The sequence below is a fragment of the Pristiophorus japonicus genome, chromosome 8 (assembly GCF_044704955.1).
Source record: "Pristiophorus japonicus isolate sPriJap1 chromosome 8, sPriJap1.hap1, whole genome shotgun sequence".
Classification (NCBI taxonomy): Eukaryota; Metazoa; Chordata; class Chondrichthyes; family Pristiophoridae; genus Pristiophorus; species Pristiophorus japonicus.
The window spans coordinates 36753224-36778866 of record NC_091984.1 but is presented as its reverse complement, the minus strand read 5'-3'; the positions used below and the strand labels follow the sequence as shown (position 1 = coordinate 36778866).

Below are 25643 nucleotides of genomic sequence, written 5' to 3'. Positions count from 1 at the left end.
ACTTTTATGCACATTAACATTAGACTATAATGGCCTTAATAACTCACCTACATTGAATTCAAATTTAATGAAGTAATTTAAACTAAAAGTCAAGTTCAATTTTTAGAGGATCTAACAATCAAAAGGAAATATATAATAGTGTAATGATGAACTTGGATATGGCAGCTGAAGTAAATTAATAAAATTTTAACATCAACTTCAGCAATAGACACTAATATATTACCTCTGAAAAATGACAGGCTAGCACCAGAATATTTTGTTTAATAGTCATACTTATACTAGATAGGGATTCTAAAGCTGAGTTCATGCAGAGTCCATTGTCCAATGTTGACCATTCGAATATTGAAGATAAAGTATTAATACGGAGAAAAAGTTAGTGCAGCAATAGGCGCATTTAGCATGCTTTATAAATATTGTGATCAAACTCAGTGGATAACTGAAATGTATTGTGTGATGCTGAGCCTTGTAGACAAGGAAGATTCCAGGTTTGATCACCGGTCTTTGTTGAGGTAGCTAATCTCAACCTGCAACTCGCCACAATGTTCTCGGGCTGAGCAGGAGAAAATGGGCCAGGGTCCAATTTCTGATTTCTGACCAGTGACTACTCTGGAAATGCTTGTGTATGGACCGTGGCTCAGTCCTGACTGAGCAGTAATCAAAATTTTTATTATAAGACCACTTACATTGTTGGACGCAAATGCTGCCAATGGACCGGAAGCAAGACTGTGCATGTGCACTGCCGGTTTGTTAATATAATGTTTAAATGCCAGGAGGGAGTGGGCTGTGAGGAAAAATTCCGGGAGGAAGCGCGCTGAGGAAAAGTGCCGGGAGGGAGCGGGCTGCTTCAAAAATGCTCAGAGATTAATGCGCAGTATGCTTTTTCACTGCTTCCGCTCGTTGGTGCAGTCACTCCGTACATGATTTCTGTACAGTCAAGTTTGAAAAGGCTTATCATCTAGCGACAGCTATACCGTACAATCAAGAACATTACAACAGTGTAAAGAAACCTAATGGTAATAAGAACTTAAAAATTTGAACCTTCCAATTTTTCTTTCTCATTAGCCTTGCGTCAGAACAAGCAGACCTTTAATCCAGCAGATACCAATGCTCTAGTGGCAGCAATTGGATTTGGAAAAGGGTTGTCCAAACCAATCAGACCACTGCCCCAAGGTGGGTCAGTCTCATCGGGTCAGTCTGTACCAGGTGCTGGTCCAAGCCTGGCGCAGGTGTCGATTCAAGGTGGGCCTAACCAACAGGGAATGTCAGGCCAGGTTCCATCACAGCAAGGTCAGCCAGGTAAGTGGAACAAATACTTAGTATTCTATTTTATAGCTGGAAAGTTGCATAATTCACAATTGCCATAGTTATTTCTGTTGTTGTAATGCAAATCAAACTTCTGGCTATTGAGAGATTAGAACATAAGAAATAGGAGCTGAAGTAGGTCAAGGAACCAACTAGAGGGCTGGCCATCTGAGACTGGGTGATGTGTAATGAAAAAGGACTAATTAGCAATCTTGTTGTGCGAGGCCCCTTGGGGTAGAGTGATCATATGGTAGAATTCTTTATCAAGATGGAGAGTGACATTGTTAATTCAGAGATTAGGGTCCTGAACTTGGGAAAAGGTAACTTCGATGGTATGAGATATAACTTGGCAAGAATAGATGGGCGAGTGATACTTAAAGGGTTGACGGTGGATAGGCAATGGCAAACATTTAAAGATCACATGGATGAACTTCAACAATTGTACATCCCTGTCTGGAGTAAAAATAAAATGGGGAAGGTGGCTCAATCGTGGCTAACAAGGGAAATTAAGGATAGTGTTAAATCTAAGGAAGAGGCATATAAATTGGCCAGAAAAAGCAGCAAACCGGAGGACTGGGAGAAATTTAGAATTCAGCAGAGGAGGACAAAGAGTTTAATTAAGAGGGAGAAAATAGAGTACGAGAGGAAGTGTGCCGGAAACATAAAAACTGACTGCAAAAGTTTCTATAGATATGTGAAGAGAAAAAGATTAGTGAAGACAAACGTAGGTCCCTTGCAGTCGGATTCAGGTGAATTTATAATGGGGAACAAAGAAATGGCAGACCAATTGAACAAATACTTTATGTCTTCCTTCGTGAAGACAGAACCAAATAACCACCAGGGTCTAGTGAGAAGGAGGAACTGAAGGATATCCTTATTAGGTGGGAAATTGTGTTAGGGAAATTGATGGGATTGAAGGCCAATAAATCCCTGGGGCCTGATAGTCTGCATCCCAGAGTACTTAAGGAAGTGGCCCTAAGAAATAGTGGATGCATTGGTGATCATTTTCCAACAGTCTGTCGACTGTGGATCAGTTCCTATGGACTGGAGGGTAGCTAATGTAACACCACTGTTTAAAAAAGGAGGAAGAGAGAAAATGGGTAATTATAGACCAGTTAGCCTGACATCAGTAGTGGGGAAAATGTTGGAATCAATTATTAAAGATGAAATAGCAGCGCATTTGGAAAGCAGTGACAGGATCGGTCCAAGTCAGCATGGATTTATGAAAGGGAAATCATGCTTGACAAATCTTCTGGAATTTTTTGAGGATGTATCGAGTAGAATGGACAAAGGAGAACCAGTGGATGTGGTGTTTTTGGACTTTCAAAAGGCTTTTGACAAGGTCCCACACAAGAGATTGGTGTGCAAAATCAAAGCACATGGTATTGGGGGATAGAGAACTGGTTGGCGGACAGGAAGCAGAGAGTCGGGATAAACGGGTCCTTTTCAGAATGGCAGGCAGTGACTAGTGGAGTACCGCAGGGCTCAGTGGTGGGACTCTAGCTCTTTACAATATACATTAATGATTTAGATGAAGGAATTGAGTGTAATATCTCCAAGCTTGCAGATGACACTAAGCTGGGTGGCAGTGTGACCTGTGAGGAGGACGCTAAAAGGCTCCAGGGTGACTTGGACAGATTAGGTGAGTGGGCAAATGCATGGCAGATGCAGTATAATGTGGATAAATGTGAGGTTATCCACTTTGGGGACAAAAACACGAAGGCAGAATATTATCTGAATGGCGGCAGATTAGGAAAGGGGGAGGTGCAACAAGACCTGGGTGTCATGATTCATCAGTCATTGAAAGTTGGCATGTAGGTACAGCAGGCGGTGAAGAAGGCAAATGGTATGTTGGCCTTCACAGCTAGGGGATTTAAGTATAGGAGCAGGGAGGTCTTACTGCAGTTGTACAGGGCCTTGGTGAGGCCTCACCTGGAATATTGTGTTCAGTTTTGGTCTCCTAATCTGAGGAAGGACGTTCTTGCTATTGAGGGAGTGCAGCAAAGGTTCACCAGACTGATTCCCGGGATGGCGGGACTGACATATGAGGAGAGACTGGATCAACTGGGCCTTTATACACTGGAGTTTAGAAGGATGAGAGGGGATCTCATAGAAACTTACAAGATTCTGACAGGACTGGACAGGTTAGATGCGGGAAGAATGTTCCCGATGATGGGGGGAAGTCCAGAACCAGGGGACACAGTCTTAGGATAAGGGGTAGTCCATTTAGGACTGAAATGAGGAGAAACTTCTTCACTCAGAGAATTGTTAACCTGTGGAATTCCCTACCACAGAGAGTTGTTGATGCCAGTTCATTGGATATATTCAAGAGGGAGTTAGATATGGCCCTTGCGGCTAAAGAGATCAAGGGCTATGTAGAGAAAGCAGGAAGGGGGTACTGAGGGAATGATCAGCCATGATCTTATTGAATGGCGGTGCAGGCTCGAAGGGCCGAATGGCCTACTCCTGCATCTATTTTCTATGTTAGGTCATTCAGTCCTTCGGGCCTGCTCCTCCATTCAACAAGGTCATGGCTGATCTTCTACCCTCCACCTTCCCACACTATCCCCATATTCCTTAATTCCAAAAAAATTAGCGACCGCTGTCTTGAATATACTCAACGACTGAACATCCACAGCTCTCTGGGGTAGAGAATTCCAAAGATTCACAACCCTTTGAAGAAATTTCTCCTTATCTCAGTCCTAAATGGCCGACCCCTTGTTCTGAGACTGTGACCTCGTGTTCTGGATTCCTCAACCAGGGGAAACATTTTCTCAGCAATCCCTTTCAAGACCCTTAAGAATTTTATATGTTTCAATTAGATCACACCTCGTTCTTCTAAACTCTAGGGAATATGGATCTAGTCTACTCAATCTCTCCTTATAGGGCAATCCCCTCATCCTAGGAACCAGTCTAGTGAACCTTAAAGGGAGTACAACAAAGGCAAGTATGTCTTTCCTTAAGTAAGGAGACCAGAACTGTATACAGCACTCACTGTGTGGCCTCACCAATGCCCTGTATAATTGTTGTAAGATTTCTTTACTCTTATACTCTAATCCCTTTGTAACAAAAGCTAATGAGTTAATGAAGGAAAGTCCAATTTCACTTTAGCATGCCTGTTTGCATATTTGGATGACACTTTGTGTTTCGTATATGATGCTACTCTGGAAATTGTAGACCAGTAATTTTAGCATTGGTTTCAGAGGAAGATTTTTCAGAACAATTTTGTAAATCTACTAGTTGAACACTGGGTAAAGCACAACAATAAATAGTTTAATTCCTATAATGCTTTATAGGTGCCCGCCTTGGCTGAGCCGGTAGCACTCTTGCCTCCGAGCCAGAAGATCATGAGCTCAAGTCCCACTCCAGAAACCTGAGCACATAATCCCGACTGGCACTTCAGGGCATTATTATTTATTTGTTCCGGGATGTGGTCATCACTGGCAAGGCCAGCATTTATTGCCCATCTCTAATTTCCCTTGAGAATGTGGTGTTGAGCCGCCGCAGTCCTTGTGATTCTTATTATTGTTTCGGTTTGTTACAACTGAATGTCTTGCTAGGCCATTTCAGAGTCAACTACATTGCTGTGGGTCTGGAGTCACATATAGGCCAGACGGCAGATTTCCTTCCCTAAAAGACATTAGTGAACCAGATGGATTTTTACGACAAGCCAGTGGTTTCCTGGTCACCATTACTGACACTAGCTTTTTATTCCAGATTTATTTAATTAACTGAATTTAAATTCCACAGCTGCCGTGGTGCGATTTGAACTTATGTCTCCGGATCACTAGTGCCATAATTTAACCACTGTGCTACACCATTGGAGGTACCGTCTTTTGGATGAGATGTTAAACTAAGGCCCGCCTGCCCCCTCAAGTGGGCATAAAAGATGCCATTGCACTATTTGAACCAGGCTCCTTGCCCACCCTTTCCTTCAATGACTATCTGTCCCACCTGTGACAGAGACTGTGGTTCTCGTATTGGACTGTACAGTCACCTAAGAACTCAGGCAGTCCCTCGGAATCGAGGAAGACTTGCATATGATGATGGATCCCTCAACCAATAATTGCTAAAGCAGACTATCTAGTTATGTATCTATTTACTATTTGTGTGAACGCTGGCTGTTGCATTTCCCTTCATTAAAACAGTGATTACACTTAAGTATTTAATTGGCTGTAAACCACTTTGGGAAGTCCCAAGTTTGTGAAAGGTGCTATATAAATGCAGCCACTTTGAGGTGATCTAATTGAAGTTAAGATTGAGATTGTCAAAGTTAATCCAGGCAAAGGGTTCAAATACTGAGGGTCAGAAGTTTAGTCTTTGAGTAAGAATGGAAGTTAGATGTAACATTTCTACACTGAAGAGAATACACTTGTGAAGTAAGGTATTAAGGAAAGCAGTGAAGCGAATAGTGTAAATGGTTTCAAAACAAGAGAGGAGAGTTTAAGGGATATAGCGAGGAAGAGGTAGGTGTATTCATCAGTTGGGATGGGCTTGTTGGCTCAAATGCTCTATTCCTGCCCATACTGTGCAGAATTCAGTCTGGATTCACTGTTATTACTGTTAGAAATTACATGAAGTAAAAACACAAAAGTCAATAAAAAACTGAAGGCTGTTGATTACCAAGGGTGATAGATTTCAGGCCAAATGCTTTCTGTGTGCTGGATTATGAATATACAAGTATTACTTCGCTTCAGTATCATTTTATCTTTTTCCAGGTAAGATGACAAGCACCATAAAAACCAACATCAAGTCTGCATCGATGCATCCGTATCAGCGATGAGCCATTGAAATGTAACACAGCCAAGGCCCTTAAACAGCTAAAATTGAATATCAGCAAATCTCAACCAGCATCAAGCATAAGAACTGGGTCACATGCAACGAGAATCAATTTTAAAAGGGACATTGTCATAAATTTAAATTTTATAACAGCCAGCAATGAAAATGTGCTTTGGTGGCAACTGGAGAAGCCTGTGCTATAATGGGTTCTTCAGTATTTAAGCATTAATATTTTTAAAAACTCAATTATAACACACTTCACTTGTGCTATCACTGTGAACATCGGCTGTTGCATTTCCCTTCATTAAAACAGTGGTTACACTTAAATACTTAATTGGCTGTAGAACACTTTGGGAGGTCCCAAGTTTGTGAAAGGTGCTATATAAATGCAGTCACTACCTTACCCCACAAGTGTATTCCTCACATCACATTTGCCTGGTGCTGCTGAACCTTCTAAAGGTTCTGACAAGAAAACCTTTATTTACTGTATTGCTTTCATTTTCATTCATAGCATCCCAGTGATCACTAAATCTGTAAGTTGCTAGTGGTGTCCTGGAGATAGGTTTATTTTAATGGAAGAATTATTATTTTTGTCACTTTTATTCAGAGTAGTCAGTTATTACTCGTGTTTTTGGCCAGAAGGTAACAAATGTTTTATAAATAACTGAATCTTGCATAATATTGCTTGGGGTCTGAGAGTAAATCCGATTAATTGACATTTAAGACCAAGTAAGTGTAATAATGTATTTTTTCCCTCTCCCTTGAACTGAATGTTGAGTTCACTATTCCTTTCAACTACAACATCCAACAATGAGGCAGTTGTATAAAGTATGAAACCATCTGTTTATTAAAGAACTTTTTTATTTTTACACTTGTCCTGTGCTCTAGTGTACAGATCACACACAGGCAAATGGCCATTTATTTACACTTTATTGTACCATTCATACTGAACCTAATAAAGGATATGATAGTTTTGTTGAAATTAGATCCACAAACTGAAGAAAAGTTAAGCATGTAATGAATGTTTTAAAATGATACGGCTGGAGATCAGAAAAAACACTCTCATCAAGTGCTGCCTGGCAAGATATATGCACAAGACTTGTCAGCTGACAAAGCTCAATTCTCCATGATTTATACCCTTTATCCCTGTTGTTTTTAATCAGCAAATAGAATAGCTCCACATTACAGGTCAAGATTAATATGGTACTTGAACAAAAAGTGAATGGGAAGTGAAGGATACTCTGAAGCATAACAATATGAATCATGAAATATATATCAGAGGCAATTGGATTACAAGCACTAGTCAACATATTTACTGAGGCGTACGAAAGCATAGGCCTTATACTGAACAAAGGTCCTCGCCCCAGTCGTCAAGATCCACGGCATAGCCCTGGCCAAGGTGGATCATTTCCCATATTCTGTCTGTTCTTGCTGATAAGAGTATCCATTGACGACAAGCTTCAACACCGCCTCCAGCTGCCTGAGGAAAAGAGTGTTCAAAGACCAGGCCCTCAAAACCACCACCAAGCTCATGGTCTACAGGGCTGTAGTAATACCTGCCCTTCTGTATGGTTCAGAGACATGGACCATGTACAGTAGACACCTCAAGTCACTGGAGAAATACCATCAACAATGTCTCCGCCATAATCCCCTGGGAGGACAGACGCACCAATGTTAGTGTCCTCAACCAGGCTGACATCCCCAGCATTGAAACACTGACTACACTTGATCAACTCCACTGAGCAGGTCGCATGCCAGACACGAGGCTCCCAAAGCAAGCGCTCTACTCAGAACGCCTTCCCAGCAAGCGAGCCAAGGAAACTTTACAAGGATACCCTCAAAGGCTCCCTGATAAACATAGAAAATAGATGCAGGAGTAGGCCATTCGGCCCTTCGAGCCTGCACCGCCATTCAATGAGTTCATGGCTGAACATGCAACATCAGTACCACATTCCTGCTTTCTCGCCATACCCCTTGATCCCCCTACTTGTAAGGACTACATCTAGCTGGATCTGGTTCTGGGGAATGAGTAGGTCAAGTGGAGCAAGTGTCAGAAGGTGAACATTTAGGGAATAGTGATCATATAAGATTTAGATCAGCTATGGAAAAAGACAGCAATCTACAGTTAGTGTTTAATGGGGAGGGGGGGGGGGAGGGAGAAAGGAAAGAGATGGCCAATTTTGGCCCAGGTAAACTGGAATCAAGGCACAATTGTAATGAATCAATGGGCTACTTTTAAAATAGTTCAGGTACATTCCCACAAGGTGGAAAAGGCAGGACAACTAAAGAGTAAGTGTGTGTGTATAGGAGATGTGAAAAAAAGGGTATGAGAATAGAATGGCAGCAAACATAAAAGGTAATCCAAAAAATTATATAGGCAAATAGTAAAAGGAGGGGTGGGGCCGATTAGGGACCAAAACACATGAAGGCAGATCAGACAGCTGAGGTACAAAACAAGTACTTTGCATCTGTCTTCACCAAGGAAGAGGATGCTGCCATAGACAGTGAAGGAGGTGGTAGTGGAGATATTTGAAGAATAGGCCGCTCCAGATTGTGTATTTCCAGACTTTGAAATGTCTAGAACATCCCAAATAGAGAAACTCCTGAGCCCAGGTTCATAGAAACAGAAAATAGTTGCAGGAGCAGGCCATTTGGCCCTTTGAATCTGCACCGCCTTTCAATAGGATCATGGCTGATCATGCAACTTCAGTATCCCACTCCCGCCTCCTCTCTATACCCCCTGACCCAATTACCCATAAGGGCCACATCGAACGCTCGAATATATCCAACGCACTGGACTCAACAACTTTTTGTGGTAGAGTATTCCGCAGGTTCATCACTCTCTGCGTGAAAAAGTTTGTCCTAAATGGCTTACCCCTTATCCTTAGACTGTGACCGGTTTCTGGACTTCTAACAATCGGGAACATTCTTCCTGCATCTAACCTATCCAGTCCTGTCAATGTTATATGTTTCTATGAGATCCCCGCTCATTCTTCTAAATTCCAGTGAGTATAAGCCGAGCCGATCCAGTTCTTCATATGTCAGTCCTGCCATCCCGGGAATTAGTCTGGTGAACCTTCACTGCACTCCCTCAATAGCAAGCACGTCCTTCCTCAGGAGACCAAAACTGCACACAATACTCAAGGTGTGGTCTCACCAAAGCCCTGTACAACTGCAGTAAAACCTCGCTGCTGCTATACGGTGCAGGACATTCTAAAAAGGGAGGGAGAACAGCCAGTTGTCGTGGTGCACATTGGTACCAACGACATAGGTTTAAAAAAAAAAGGGATGAGGTCCTACGAAACGAATTTAAAGAGCTAGGAGCTAAATTAAAAAGTAGGACCTCAAAAGTAGTAATCTCGGGATTGCTACCAGTGCCACGTGATAGTCAGAGTAGGAATCGCAGGATAGCGCAGATGAATACGTGGCTTGAGCAGTGGTGCATTCAAATTCCTGGGGCATTGGAACCGGTTCTGGGGGAGGTGGGACCAGTACAAACCGGACGGTCTGCACCTGGGCAGGACCGGAACCAATGTCCTAGGGGGAATGTTTGCTAGTGCTGTTGGGGAGGATTTAAACTAATATGGCAGGGGGATGGGAACCAATGCAGGGAGACAGAGGGAAACAAAAAGGAGGCAAAAGCAAAAGACAGAAAGGAGATGAGGAAAAGTGGAGGGCAGAGAAACCCAAGGCAAAGAACAAAAAGGGCCACTGTACAGCAAAATTCTAAAAGGACAAAGGGTGTTAAAAAAAAAACAAGCCTGAAGGCTTTGTGTCTTAATGTAAGGAGTATCCGCAATAAGGTGGATGAATTAACTGTGCAAATAGATGTTAACAAATATGATGTGATTGGGATTACGGAGACGTGGCTCCAGGATGATCAGGGCTGGGAACTCAACATCCAGGGGTATTCAACATTCAGGAAAGATAGAATAAAAGGAAAAGGAGGTGGGTTGGCATTGCTGGTTAAGGAGCAAATTAAGGCAATAGTTCAGAAGGACATTAGCTTGGATGATGTGGAATCTATATGGGTAGAGCTGCAGAATACCAAAGGGCAAAAAACGTTAGTGGGAGTTGTGTACAGACCTCCAAACAGTAGTAGTGATGTTGGGGAGGGCATCAAACATGAAATTAGGGGTGCATGCAATAAAGGTGCAGCAGTTATAATGGGTGACTTTAATATGCACATAGATTGGGTTAACCAAACTGGAAGCAATACGGTGGAGGAGGATTTCCTGGAGTGCATAAGGGATGGTTTTTTAGACCAATATGTCGAGGAACCAACTAGGGGGGAGGCCATCTTAGACTGGGTGTTGTGTAATGAGAGGGGATTAATTAGCAATCTCGTTGTGCGAGGCCCCTTGGGGAAGAGTGACCATAATATGGTGGAATTCTGCATTAGGATGGAGAATGAAACAGTTAATTCAGAGACCATGGTCCAGAACTTAAAGAAGGGTAACTTTGAAGGTATGAGGCGTGAATTGGCTAGGATAGATTGGTGAATGATACTGAAGGGGTTGACTGTGGATGGGCAATGGCAGACATTTAGAGATCGCATGGATGAACTACAACAATTGTACATTCCTGTCTGGCGTAAAAATAAAAAAGGGTAGGTGGCTCAACCGTGGCTATCAAGGGAAATCAGGGATAGCATTAAAGCCAAGGAAGTGGCATACAAATTGGCCAGAAATAGCAGCGAACCCGGGGACTGGGAGAAATTTAGAACTCAGCAGAGGAGGACAAAGGGTTTGATTAGGGCAGGGGAAATGGAGTACGAGAAGAAGCTTGCAGGGAACATTAAGACGGATTGCAAAAGTTTCTATAGATATGTAAAGAGAAAAAGGTTAGTAAAGACAAACGTAGGTCCCCTGCAGTCAGAATCAGGGGAAGTCATAACGGGGAACAAAGAAATGGCGGACCAATTGAACAAGTACTTTGGTTCGGTATTCACTGAGGAGGACACAAACAACCTTCCGGATATAAAAGGGGTCGGAGGGTCTAGTAAGGAGAAGGAACTGAGAGAAATCCTTATTAGTCGGGAAATTGTGTTGGGGAAATTGATGGGATTGAAGGCCGATAAATCCCCAGGGCCTGATGGACTGCATCCCAGAGTACTTAAGGAGGTGGCCTTGGAAATAGTGGATGCATTGACAGTCATTTTCCAACATTCCATTGACTCTGGATCAGTTCCTATGGAGTGGAGGGTAGCCAATGTAACCCCACTTTTTAAAAAAGGAGGGAGAGAGAAAACAGGGAATTATAGACCGGTCAGCCCGACATCAGTAGTGGGTAAAATGATGGAATGAATTATTAAGGATATCACAGCAGTGCATTTGGAAAGAGGTGATATGATAGGTTCAAGTCAGCATGGATTTGTGAAAGGGAAATCATGCTTGACAAATCTTCTGGAATTTTTTGAGGATGTTTCCAGTAGAGTGGACAAGGGAGAACCAGTTGATGTGGTATATTTGGACTTTCAGAAGGCTTTCGACAAGGTCCCACACAAGAGATTAATGTGCAAAGTTAAAGCACATGGGATTGGGGGTAGTGTGCTGACATGGATTGAGAACTGGTTGTCAGACAGGAAGCAAAGAGTAGGAGTAAATGGGGACTTTTCAGAATGGCGACTTTTCAGAATGGCAGGCAGTGACTAGTGGGGTACCGCAAGGTTCTGTGCTGGGGCCCCAGCTGTTTACACTGTACATTAATGATTTAGACGAGGGGATTAAATGTAGTATCTCCAAATTTGCGGATGACACTAAGTTGGGTGGTAGTGTGAGCTGCGAGGAGGATGTTATGAGGCTGCAGAGCGACTTGGATAGGTTAGGTGAGTGGGCAAATGCGTGGCAGATGAAGTATAATGTGGATAAATGTGAGGTTATCCACTTTGGTGGTAAAAACAGAGACACAGACTATTATCTGAATGGTGACAGATTAGGAAAAGGGGAGGTGCAAAGAGACCTGCATGTCATGGTACATCAGTCATTGAAGGTTGGCATGCAGGTACAGCAGGCGGTTAAGAAAGCAAATGGCATGTTGGCCTTCATAGCGAGGGGATTTGAGTACAGGGGCAGGGAGGTGTTGCTACAATTGTACAGGGCCTTGGTGAGGCCACACCTGGAGTATTGTGTACAGTTTTGGTCTCCTAACCTGAGGAAGGACATTCATGCTATTGAGGGAGTGCAGCGAAGGTTCACCAGACTGATTCCCGGGATGGCGGGACTGACCCATCAAGAAAGACTGGATCAACTGGGCTTGTATTCACTGAAGTTCAGAAGAATGAGAGGGGACCTCATAGAAACGTTTAAAATTCTGACGGGGTTAGACAGGTTAGATGCAGGAAGAATGTTCCCAATGTTGGGGAAGTCCAGAACCAGGGGACACAGTCTAAGGATAAGGGGAAAGCCATTTAGGACCGAGATGAGGAGGAATTTCTTCACCCAGAGAGTGGTGAACCTGTGGAATTCTCTACCACAGAAAGTTGTTGAGGCCAATTCACTAAATATATTCAAAAAGGAGTTAGATGAAGTCCTTACTATTAGGGGAATCAAGGAGTATGGTGAGAAAGCAGGAATGGGGTACTGAAGTTGCATGTTCAGCCATGAACTCATTGAATGGCGGTGCAGGCTAGAAGGGCCGAATGGCCTACTCCTGCACCTAGTTTCTATGTTTCTACTCCAATCCTCTCGCTATGAAGGCCAGCATGCCATTTGCTTTCTTTACTGACTGCTGTACCTGCATGCCTACCTTGTGACTGATTATACCACGACACCCAGGTCTTGTTGCACCTCCCCTTTTACTAATGTCACCATTCAGATAATAATCTGCCTTCCTGTTTATGCCAAAGTGAATAACCTCACATTTATCCACATACTGCATCTGTCCATTCACCTAACCTGTCCAAGTCACGCTGCAGCCTGAGCATCTGCCTCACAGCTTAGTGTCATCTGCAAAACTGGATATATTACACAATTCATTCATCTAAATTATTAGTGTATATTGTAAATCGCTGGGGTCCCAGCACTGAACCTTGCAGCACCCCACTAATCACTGCCTGCCATTCTGAAAAGGGCATGTTTATTCCCACACTCTGCTTCCTGTCTGCCAACCAGTTCTCTCTCCACATCAATACATTATCCCCAATACCATGTGCCTTAATTTTGTCTCTTGTGTGGGACCTTGTCAAAAGCCTTTTGAAAGTCCAAATACACCACATCCACTGGTTCTCCCTGAAGTTCATGTATTTCCAGACTTCAGAATGTCTTTCCAATGTCCAGAAGGGCCTGGGCCAAGGTAGGTAGGGGAAATTGGGGGGGGGGGGGGGGGGGGGGAAGAGAAAGGGGTCAGACGGCCTGAGGCAGGGGGCCAGATTATTTTCTGGATGACCCCACCACAGATCATCCCGGTGTCTGGATTTAACGCTGTACTTGTATTAGAAAGGCTGGCTTACTTAAAATAGATAAATCACCAAGAGCAGATGGGATACATCCTAGGATGCTGAAGGGGAGAGAGGGGGAGGAAATCGCAGGAGGTCCTGGCCATAATATTCCAATCCTCCTTGGGGGATGGTGCCAGAACTGCAAATGTTACATTATTCAAAAAAAGGTGTAAAGATAACCCAGCAACTACAGGCCAGTCAGTAGGGAAGTTTTAGAAACGGTAATCGGGGACAAAATTGTCACTTGAATAGATGTGGATCAAATCAAGGAAAGGCAGCACAAATTTGTTAAGTGCAAATAATGTTTAACCAATGAGAGTTTTTTGATGAGGTAATAGGGTTGATGAGGGTGTGGCTGACATGGCATACATTGATTTCCAAAAGGCATTTGACAAAGTGCCACATAATAGGTTTGCTAGAAAAGTTGAAGCCCATGGAATGAAAGGGACAGAGCAACAGATACAGATTTGGCCAAAAGGAAACCGTAGTAGTGCACTGTTTTTTTGGACTGGAGGAGGTATATAGCGGTGTTCCCCAGGGGTCAGTTCTAGGACCACAGCTTTTGACACATTCATGATTTGGATGTGGCTGTGCAGGGTACAATCAACATTTTCAAATGACAAAACTAAGTATAGCAAGAAGAGGGATAGACTCCAGAAAAACAAGACAGAATGGTGAAATTTAACAAAGTGTGAAGAGATTATTGAGATATGAATTAACTGGTACAATCCTGAAGGGGGTATGTGTGAACAAATCATTGAAGGTGGTAGGACAGCTTGAGAAAGCAGTTCAAATCCTGGGCTTCATAAGAGGGAGAGTACAAAAGTGTGGAAATTGACAAACTTACACTGGTTCAGCCTCAATGGGTGTACTTGTCCAACTCTGGGCACTACACTTTAGGAAGATGTGAAGGCCTCAGAGGGTGCAGAACAGATTTGAAAATAATTCAGTTACATTGAGTGGAGAAGCTGGGGTTCTCATTGGAACAGAGAAGGTTGAGAGGAGATTTGATTAAGGTGTTCAAAATCATGAGTGGTCTGAACAGTAGAGGGAAACTACCATTGTTTGATGGTCAAGAACCAGGGGAGAGCATTTTAGGGGATTGGTAAAAGAACCAAAAAAAGGCAACACAAGTAACAAAAATTATGCAGAGTAGTTAAGATCTGGAATGCACTGTCTGAAAGGGTGGTAGAGGTGGACTTAATCATGGCTTCAAAAAAAGTGCTCACACTCTTGCTAATTGAAAGACCTCAAATCAAATCTCCAAGAGTGAAAAGGCACAAGCTCTAAGCCTTTGTGGCAAATTAGCAGATAATTAAAGCCAGAGATAGCTACCAATTGGTTCATATGCCATTTGAGTTGCTCAGAAATCAGAGTTAGTGGATGCATTGGTTGTAATCTACCAAAATTCCCTGGATTCTGGAGAAGTCCCAGCAGATTGGAAAGCCACAAATGTAACACCCCTATTTACAAAAAGGAGGCAGACAAAAAGCAGGAAACTATAGACCAGTTAGCCTAACATCTGTTGAGAAAATGCTGGAGTCCATTATTAAGGAAGCAGTAGCAGGACATTTGGAAAAGCATGAATCAGGCAGTCAACATGGTTTTATGAAAGGGAAATCATGTTTGACAAAATTGCTGGAGTTCTCAGAGGATGCAACAAGCAGGGTGGATAAGGGGGAACCAGAGAATCTATTTGGATTTACAGAAGGCATTCAATAAAAAGGTGCCACACAAGATAAAAGCTCAGGGTTAGGAGCAATATATTAGCATGGAGAGGATTGGTTAACCAACAGAAAAATTGGGATAATGGATCATTTTCTAGTTGGCAAACAGTGACTGGTGCTGGGTCCTCAACTATTTACAATCTATATTAATAACTTGGATGAAGGGACAGTGTAATGTAGCCAAGTTTGCAGATGATACAAAGATGGGTGGGAAAGCAAATTGTGAGGAGGTCACAATCTGCAAAGGGATATAGACAGGCTGTGAGTGGGCAAAAATTTGTCAGATGGAGTATGTGGGGAAAATGTGGGGTTAGCCACTTGGCAGAGAAAATAGAAGAGCAAATGATTTAAATGGAAAAAAATTGCAAAGTGCTGAAGTACAGAGAGACCTGGGGGTCCTTGTGCATGAAACAAAGTTAGTATGCAGGTACAGGAAGGCAAATGGAATGTTGCCCTTTATTGCCGGGGGGGGGGAAGAAGAGAGTATAAAAGCAGAGAAATCCTGCTATAACTGTACAGGTATTAGTGAGGTCACACCTGGAGTACTGTGTAGTTTTGGTCTCCGTATTTAAATATATACCTACATTGGAGGCTGTTCAGAGACAGTTCACTAGGTTGATTTTGGAGATGAAGGGGTTGACTTAAGATAGGTTGAGCCTGTACTCAATGGAGTTCAGAAGGATGAGGTGATCTTGTTGAGCCCCCTCAAGTTTCAATAAGGTGGATGCAGAGAGGATATTTCCACTCATGGGGGGGAACTAAAACTAGGGAAGATAGTCTTGGAATAAGGGGCTGCCCATTTAAAACTGAAGGAATTTCTTCAGGGTTGTAAACTTATGGAATTCTCTGCCCCAGAGAGCTGTGGAGGATGGGTCAGTGAATATTAAGGCAGAGAGATTTTTGAGCAATAAGGGAATAAATGGGGAGCAGGCAGGGAAGCAGGGCCAAGTCTATGATCAGATCAGCCATGATATTAAATGGCAGAGCAGGCTTAAAGGGCCAAATATCCTGCTCCTATTTATGTAAAACCCACATTACAGATGGATTTGAGCCAGTGTCATCTGGTCAACAGCCACTTCACATCTCAGCAAAGGTCCCAGAGGTTTTGGAATTGCTCCTTTCAAATCCTAGTTTGAGGGGGAATTAGAAACCTGGGACAAGGCTCTTGGCCTATCCCTCATGTTTCACCACAATACATCCAGTCTCCTTAAAAACTTACCAGGACAACCTTTGAGGCTGTTAAATGAGGTTCCTAGTTCTACATTTCCCCAGTTATCTGACCCCATTATTAGGTCCAGAAAGAAAACAACGTACAAGTTCGAACAATGAACGGAATTAACAAAATAACCTCAGATTTCACTAGGGATTTAATAAGCCATTAGATTGGAAGAGAAACAAAGAAACAAACAGCTCACAGGTTCTGGAGCTAAACACCTTAAATAGGACAAATGCAAAGCAAAATTCCAGTGGCAACAGATTAGGGATTTGTCTTTATCAAGGGATTCTAGTAAACTAAAAGAACCATGGAATAAGCATCTCCTTTGTGATTTGGAATCCATTTTTAAAAAAGAGAAACAATGAGTCTAGTCAGCTGCTATTTATAGCAAACAAGAAAATCAGACCAAGCGTTCAAGTTTTGAAATTGTTTATTTCTGAATCAGAGAATTCCTACTGAAACTTGCTCCTGTGATATCATAATCCCAGAGATCTTCCTTCACTGTTTTTACTCATGGGGATGTGTTTTGACTGTAACAAGATGAGATTTGCAAAGAACTAAAGATATAGCTGTACTGCTTTTCAAGTATTACACTTTTTCTTTAAATGGAGCTCAACATGGCCAAAGTGTGCCAGCAACAGTTTATACCCAGGGGCTGCTTCACAATGCCCATCTCCACATACAGCTGGCACCTAAAGGGAAACCATATGTACACACAGCATTAACCTGGGTCCTATGTTACTTGTGCAGTTCCAGGTAGGGATAGTAGGGCAGGAGATAAAAAGGGAAAGCTGTTGAGTGAAAAGGAGTAGGCATATCCTAATTAAGCAGCTCCTATACTTAGCATTTCAATTTACATTTTTTCCCCCTAAAAAAAGTGTAGATTGGAGCTTGCTGCTCCACTATATGCTGATTAGACATTCTCGTTACAGCCAGTATCCATTTCATTAGATCTCACTCCCCAGGGACCAATTAGAACTCGGGGCATTGAACACCACCCCTCACAACTGGCTTGTTATTCAGTCCCCAGTAATGACAGATCAAGAGGAAAAGAGGGTTACTCATGGGACTCACCACCTACAAGTTTGAAACCAACTCCTTCCCTACCTACCACAAAACATTAAAAGGTTCTCTCCCTGCTGTATGGACTACATTAACACTGTCCCACCTAGCAGCTTTTTAATTCTTAAATATTGTGGTTTCCATCATTCCCAAAATATACAGCAACATTGCTAGAATCAAGCAAATAAAAATTCCTAAAATGTCTAATTATAATTAACGTTACATCTTTAGTGAGTGGCTGAAGCTTCTTTTGTAACTGGATATTATAAATTACTAAAGACCAACCCAACCAGGTGGGCCATTTGGAGGGAATCTTGCATGGCTTTCAACTGCTCAGTGATGGTGGCTAGAGTTGACAGCATTACAGGTTTAATTGTTTGCAGGTTTTTGGAGGAAGGGTTAAAAGGCAACACCATTACACTTTTAGTTCTTTGCAGATCTGGGCAATTATTAAATGCAGCACACTGGTGGTAGGATAGCAGAGACTGGAAAATTGCACGGTCAACTGCTCAGGATACAGCCAGTCCACTGACTGGCCTCAAGCACAGACACATGTTGACCTGGCCTTTTTAGTCAGAGCATGGGGCCCACCTTTTCCAGGTCACACAATCTGCTTTACCCTTGTAGCCAATGTCAATGAGAGAAGTGCAATAACTCCAAACAAAATCCAGACTCAATTAATCACAAACCATCATTTGTTAATTACACAGGCTCCTTAAAACATTTAGTCAGACAGCTTTTCCCAGTTTGAATTTTGTGAAATTCTTAAGTCAAGTTCAAAACTGGATAATTGCTGCACCCTCCCTCCTGAAAACTTTCCAAAAACAAAAATACAATAATTGGTTTTATTTAAAAAAGTTATTTTGCAGTTACTTTGTCTTCATTTTTCCATTCATCACCTCCCCATTTTCCAGCAAGTGCCCGCCATTCTCTGCTGCTGGCTTTCCATTCTTCATGGCTGCTTTCCTTTTTTCTTCTATGCTTTTGGGAAGCCTCCTGCCTTTTGTGTAGGCCTGGTACCAGAAATTGGAGAAAAGGATGAAAAAGAATGTTCCATACATCCACACAAGATGGATGAAAATGGGGAACTGATAGTCACAATGATCCATGAAGTAGTACTGGGTGACGTGCAGCGAGACAATAATGAACTGGACCTGAAAGATGGAAAAGTAAAAAAACTCAATAGTAACAGGTTTCAGCACCACCATTTAGAGTGCATCACAAGACAATAAGTAGACTGGAAACAGTTCAACTCAGACACCAATACAAGATGATCACCCACATGGCAGGGATTGAGCACAGAGATAAATACAGATTTTAGTCCAGATATCATTAACTCCTTGGCACTACTATTACTGCTCAATCCAAGTTACTGCACTGCTTGAGTTGTACATCTGTCTTTTGGATACGATGTAAAAAGAAGGCCCTGGTCTTCCCATAGGTGGATGTAAAAGGTTCCTTGGTACTGAGAAGGAGAATTTTCCCCAGTGTCCTGGCCAATATTTATTCCTCAACCTTAGGGCAAAGGAGAGGAGAGGTGTACAAAATCATGAATGATTTTGATAGGAGTAAATGAGGAGAGTTTCCAGTGGCAGAAGGGTTGGTAGCCAGAGGACACCGATTTAAGGTAATTGGCAAAAGGGGACAAAACATTACACAGCAAGTGGTGATCTGGATTGCACAGCTGGAAAGAGTGGTGAAAGCAGATTAAATAGCAAGAGAACTGGATAAATACTTGAAGGGGGAACAAAAATGTACAGATCTATGGAGAGAGCAGGCAAGTGGACTAACTGTGGCAAATACAGAATGGGTCCCTTCTGTTCTGTATCATTCTACCCATCAACAGATTATCTGATCATTATTCCATTGCTTGAGAGCTGGCTATGTGCAAATTGGCTGCTGCGCAGTGACTACACTCCAAAGAGTTCATTGACTGCAAAGTGCTTGGAGACATCCCAATGTCATGAAAGTTGCTATATAAAATGCAGTCATTTTCTGAAGGCTGTACAGCACCAGAAAATCCAGTAATACTGAACTATGCTTTACTACAGTCTCAATCTCAAGTGTCTGAATTGATGCACTGGGTACAAACAACCTCACCCCACCCCAAACTAGACTCTTCTGCTACATACTTTCCCCACTACCTAGCCCGAAAACAAACACTTATAGTTTAATCATTTCCCCCCCCCCCCAAGCAGTTTGGGCAGCATACTGATCCCCACACCAGAGTAATGGGGGTACAACACACTCTTCCCTGAAACATTTAAATGCCAAGACAGTGACACTGACCAGTTGGATTGCTGTCATATACTTTTTCCACCAGAGGTATTTCTGAAAAGCTGGACCAGCTGCAGACAGCCCGTAATAGAAGTACATGATGACATGGACAATAGAGTTCACCATGGCATGGAAGGATCCCATACCACCTGCAAGAAAAAACAGCACCAGCTGTTATAGCACAAGGCTGTTCCACCAGATACTGCTGATCATCTCAAACAAATACAGCATCTACTGAAACACAAGTTCAATCTCTGTACCTGGTCCAAACTTAACCCCCCACCACCAGGTCCAAGGCATGATTGAATGGTGGAAGATGTGAAGGAAGGTAATCTGACTGTTCTTCTTCCGCAAGACAAAGAAAACCTAAGACGACCGAAAGAGAACAAGAGAACACATCAATCCAAGCTTGGTCAGAAAGTGAAGGAGCAATGGCAAAACCACTACTGTGCAAACAATGTCAACCCAAGATGGTTAAATTAACAAAATACTCAGATCTGCTTAGATTATTAATCTCATTAGGTCACCTTTTGCTGAGGAAAAATAGGCAGATAGCATTACCCAGGTAACAGATTCTAAGTAATGTCTATATCCGCCCCCCCCCCCCCCCGCCCCCATCATGGTTTGCAACACACAAGTCGCTATTTTAATTAATTACTGACATGGTGACAAAACACTGATGTTCCCAGGTCCTACACCACAGAATAGTTGTATACAGATTTTCAGTCAATCCCCAATCTCATTATACAGGTGTTGGAGGGTGGAAAGAGGAAGTGGTAAGTTTTTGTTTGATGGGAGGAGAAAAATATCAGAAAGTCATCCGAGCAGACATGTACCTCCGAGCAGCTGATTACAAAATCCCAGTGTGCATCAATATGTCCTGTTGGTGGAGGAATGCCTGACGATTTGTTCATAGAAAATTAAACCCAAATTTAAGAATGTGGGAGATTGGAAGGGGTAGAGTTTCTGCTTTGGGTGCAAGCAACACCCGTTGAGAAGTTTATCGCTTCCCTACCAACCCACCCCCAGTTTCTGCTAAACTCATTTGCATATCACCAAACAAAATTTGCCATTGGGCAGAGTTTTAAAATGTTCAATTTTTTTTAAAAAGTCTTCAAATTGATATTTTAAGAGTGGTAAAGTTTGATTAATTCAACTGAAAATGCTTATTTTGTGCAATAATCAGTGTTGAGCCCACCTGTGAATAACCTGACTTAAAACAAAATGACTTGTAAAAAACAATTTTCTAGTTAGATTGGGATACAGTAGTCAGTTATTTGAGATTTGGAAATTTCTCGAGGTCTAATTTAATTTTGGGAGCCTCCTCAAAGGCCTGCAAATGAGCAGTTAGTGAAAACACAATGATGATTTCATCCTGGGGCATGGCCAGTGGAGGGGCCTGCTTCTAGCACAATGTTTAAAAATTAGTGCATCTTGTCAAAAACAGCACAACCAAGTGAAAACTCAAGGCCGAAATGTTAATGATTATTGGAATGTGGATTGCATTCCACAAGTGATCACTGAAGAGGAAATAAATTAAATGGCTGGCAAAAAATATTAAACAGCAGGAAATTAATGTAGATACTTCCAATTTGTAATGAGCACAGATAAAAGGCTGAAATTTGTACAATTCTTGATTTATATTTCAGAGTGAAGTCTCATACTCACCGTATCGAACAATTCAACAAATTTGGAAAATAAAAACAGCCATGCTACACGCACCATCTGGGGAAAAAAAAAAAGACACCGAGCTTAAAGTGTACACATGTGAATCACACCCATTGAATGTAAACTGGCTTACTAGAGTCTCCAGGGGTCAAAGATTAAAATCGGTAGAACACTGCTGAAAGCAACCAGGGAAAAAAAAATCGTAGGAAAAAAGCAAATCAAGAATCAGTCAAATCGTAACAAATGATCGCTTCACATGCCAGTTGCTGTGAGATGGCAAAGTGCCTCAAAGATGGACTCGTCAGGTGACCAACAGTAGCAAGGTGGTAGTGTGTAAAATCTCCTTGAATACTTCCAACCTTACTGCTTAAACTCAAAGCATTTAGAAGATCTTAAATTTGAATATTACACATACAAGGAATACTATGCAAATTTCATCTGCCACTTTCCATCACAGTCAATTTGTACTTAATACGGTCAGGGATTTTGTAGGCAGAAGTGATTAAAATGAGAAGTGATGGTGCAAGGTAAAAGGGGAGAAGGTTAAAAAGGGGGCAGTTAAAGAAATTAAAGATGGGTCTAGGTGAAATAGTAACAGAATAGCACAAGGGGAGGGAAACAAAATCTGACACACAGAAAGTTCCTGCAGCCCAGGAATGTGGCAGAAAGCAGGGAGACCCCAGGGTTGCGGGACCACTGCACCAGCCATGTAGATAAGGATCCCCACCCCAAACCACCTCCACTCTGGCCCTAGTGCAGCCATCCTCCATTACCAGCACTGCTGTCAGAGAAAATACTGACATTGTTAAACTTGTCATTTAATCACTCCTGCCCTCCACCCAATGACAGACATTTCCTTTTCCTTGGCTCTGTACTTGCTTGAAAAGTGTTAATCTCTGATGAAAGGTCATATACCTGAAATGTTAACTGTTTCTCCTCCTCTCCAGATGCTGCCTGACCAGCTAAGTGTTCAGCATTGAGTTTACATTTCTGTAGGTGGCACTGTTGCCTTAGTGTTAAAACACTTCCTGCCCCCATGGACCCCAGCAGATTGTACTTTGCCATTGTCCAAGCACACATACCTTGATCTTTTGGTAAATAACTACACATGTTACTGTACAGCATAACTCAGAACAAATAGGCCTGCCAATCACTGTACAAGTATCTCCAGCAAAACAACATGAATGCTTCTTCAGCTGAACAAACCAGAACACTGCTGCTCTACTGAATTGTTGCTTCACTACCATACCAGAAGGGTAGCTGCAAATTCTGGATCTTTGATTCTGTACACATGTCACTCATGCCATCATGGAGTGGAAGCCAAATATGTATCCAGTAGGATTCAGAGTGGGGGTGGGAGATGAGAACAAGGAGAAAAGTCATAAGTGTGTAGTCAGGATTGGAGGTTCAATTGCTGTTTTATGGTCAGGTGACTGATCACAGTTGGAGACAGGTGCTGCTGCAATAGGCTCCAGCATCTCAGGCTAGAGGGAAATCGTTGAAGGTTCTCCCTCAATAATTAATGAGCTGGAAAGTATGTAGACAGTGTTAGATTCTGTATCACCATGCCCCAGCCCAGAGCCTGCCAGCACTCCCCCTGATGTGAACAGAGGGGAAGGTGGAGCTTGAAGACATCACTTATGGTTCCCATTTGTGCTGCTCAGTGCACCAGGCCAGAGCAGTACAAGTGGCCTTCCCATCTCTAGTCCAGCAGAGTGACCCATCACAGGATCAGACAATACGATTTATCAACATGTAATTGGTAATTAAATGAGAACTGAATACCCCAAATTTAAAACTGCTTAGAGATGAGAATAACCGTGCTTTAGATCGCAAGGGTGAAGCAGCCCAGTTGATCTCATTTGCTCCACAATACAAACCCTACCTTCTGCCCATTAGTTTCCCAAATGATTCCAATGTCTTGGCCTTAACTACCTTCACTAACAATCCATTCCAACTATTGATCAGCTGCTGTAGGAAATATTTCCTTTCATGACCCTTAACCTATGCCCACTAGCCCTACAACTCAGGCACATTTGAAAAGATTGTCCCGGTTTATTTTCTTTATTCCTATCAGTATTCTTCTATACTTCAACAAAAAAAAAATGCCCCTTCCAAATTGTTTCCCTTCAAGGCCCAATAGCCCTAATTGATCAGGTTTTCTGTAGGTGCAACAGGTGACTTTGGGCTTGCAAGCTCCAGCTGTTCAGAATGTCACTGGAACAGTGCAGAGCACCAGCAAGGGCTTCACTTGTGCCCAATAGCAAACAGGATAGGCAGAGCAGGGAGCAAAGTACCTGCATTTGGCTGGAGAATGGCAATTAGCTAAAAGGAGAACCCAAGGGAGGAACAGAATAAAATAAAAATAGGATGAGGACAGGAGAAAAAAAAAGGAAATTAGATTGGCTGTGGTAAGGTTGACTTCCTAGATAGGTCAGTCACTGGTCAGACAGCAATAGGGCACAAATTTACACAAGTTTCTATGAGGGGTGAAATGAAACAAATGCTGGAGTGGGGGGTGGGAGCAGGGGGCAGGTTAAAGAGAAAGAAAATGAGAAGCCAATTACATCATTTCTGCATTGAACATAGGACATCAAATCGAAGAGACTGCACTTAACAGGGGTAAAACTAATTCAATTATTGAACATGTTTAGTTAAAAAAAAAATAAAGGTGCACTGAACTGGGGAGCTGAAATTAATGAAAGACAGCTTTGAACAGGGGAGTGAAATAAATTAACGAAGCTCAACACCGAATAAATAAACTCGGCACTAAAGCAAAGAGGGAGCCAATCAAGAGCAGAGGGACAGAAGCAGTAGTAGGGCACAGTGGGAATAGCCACTCAGTAGCTATCCTGGCCACAGGAGTTAGTTTGCAAAGCAGGGCAGAGGGCCACAAGTCTTCAATGGCAGAGTTTGAGGGTAACTTCTGTACAAAGCAGGAGGTATTTTAAGCCAGAAAACAACAGGGCAGAGCAGGGTCATCTTCAGTGGTAGCAGGAAACATTCACTCCCTGCACCACTGGCACATGACTGCAGTGTGCACCATCTACAAGATGCACTGCAGCAGCTTGCCAAGGGTTCTTCGACAGCACCTCCCAAACCCACGACCTCTACCACCTAGAAGGACATGGGCAACAGATACATAGGAACACCACCTCCAAGTTCTACACAGTCCTGACTTGGAAATGTATTGCCATTCCTTCAGCAGCACTGGGTCAAAATCCTGGTAGTCCTGCCCCAACAGCACTGTGGGAGTGCAGACACTAGAGACCAGTGGTTCAAGATGGCAGCTCACCACCTTTTCAAGGGCAATAAATGCTGGCCTTGCCAGTGATAGCCACCACACTGGAATGAATACATTTTTTTAAAAGCATAGGTGGAGCAGCCAGGGAGGTTGGGGGGGGGGGGGGGGGGGGGGTAAAAGCAACAGGAAAGGGGTAGAAGCAGGACTGGAGCAGTGTTTTTTTTCCCCCCTCGTTTAAATTGAAGCAGCTTGGACAGAGAAACAAACAGCAGTTGGCCAAGGTCATAATGATAGGGGCAGCTCGAGGGAAGGACAGGATTCAGTGGCTCGCCAGCAGATGAGGAACAGGTCAAATTTAACACGAAATTAATAAATAGACAAGAAATTGATAGATGCACCCAAGAGACTTGCATCAAAATGCCACCCTGAATTGGAGGTTTTAAAACACCCACTTTGGTATAGAAAGATTTCGGGTGTTACTGTCAGGAAGTACATTTAACAACATGACATTCATGCAGTTACAAAGATTGTTAAAATAGGGCAGCAGCAGCAGAATGGTTTAGACTTGGTAGCTCATTGTACATCATAACATTGAAACAGACTTGGTGAGCTAAATGGCCTGCTACTACACTGGAACATTTGATTCTATGATGAATGACAGGCAGGCCTCATCAGACAATACATCGTACAAGACAAGGGAAAGGAGGGTGTGTCCCTCTACCCCACCCCATGGCAAGTTACAGAATTAAATTGGCAGAGGTCCAGGAATAAGCTGTTTCCCCCTTCTGCTGACAATGCTGGTAAGAGATGGAGAGAAAGGAAATCTCCTGAAAAAGAGACGAAACAAAAGTGATAATTCAAAATGGCAGGCACATTTGGGCCTTTTCTACCCAAACCTGCTGAGCCACTATGCTGGTTAAATATCATTTT

At 42.7% G+C, this 25643-nt stretch overlaps 2 protein-coding genes across 6 annotated transcripts in view; one reads left to right on the top strand and one right to left on the bottom strand.

Annotated features, from left to right (window-relative positions):
* The window catches only part of med8 (mediator complex subunit 8), a 31785-nt gene extending 24835 nt beyond the window's left edge, over nucleotides 1-6950 (top strand). The window contains exons 6-7 of the mRNA XM_070886682.1: nucleotides 1063-1296; nucleotides 6021-6950. Coding sequence (XP_070742783.1) covers nucleotides 1063-1296; nucleotides 6021-6085 — 299 coding nt within the window. The 3' untranslated portion in view covers nucleotides 6086-6950. The remainder of the gene's footprint in view (nucleotides 1-1062; nucleotides 1297-6020) is intronic.
* Nucleotides 6951-16874: 9924 nt separating this feature from the next.
* The window catches only part of elovl1b (ELOVL fatty acid elongase 1b), a 77375-nt gene continuing 68606 nt past the window's right edge, over nucleotides 16875-25643 (bottom strand). For all 5 annotated transcript variants that reach the window (XM_070886679.1, XM_070886677.1, XM_070886678.1 and 2 more), the window contains 4 exons: nucleotides 21470-21526; nucleotides 20062-20167; nucleotides 19814-19950; nucleotides 16875-18678 (listed from right to left, as the gene is read on the bottom strand). In XM_070886679.1, coding sequence (XP_070742780.1) covers nucleotides 18394-18678; nucleotides 19814-19950; nucleotides 20062-20167; nucleotides 21470-21526 — 585 coding nt within the window. In that variant the 3' untranslated portion in view covers nucleotides 16875-18393. The remainder of the gene's footprint in view (nucleotides 18679-19813; nucleotides 19951-20061; nucleotides 20168-21469; nucleotides 21527-25643) is intronic.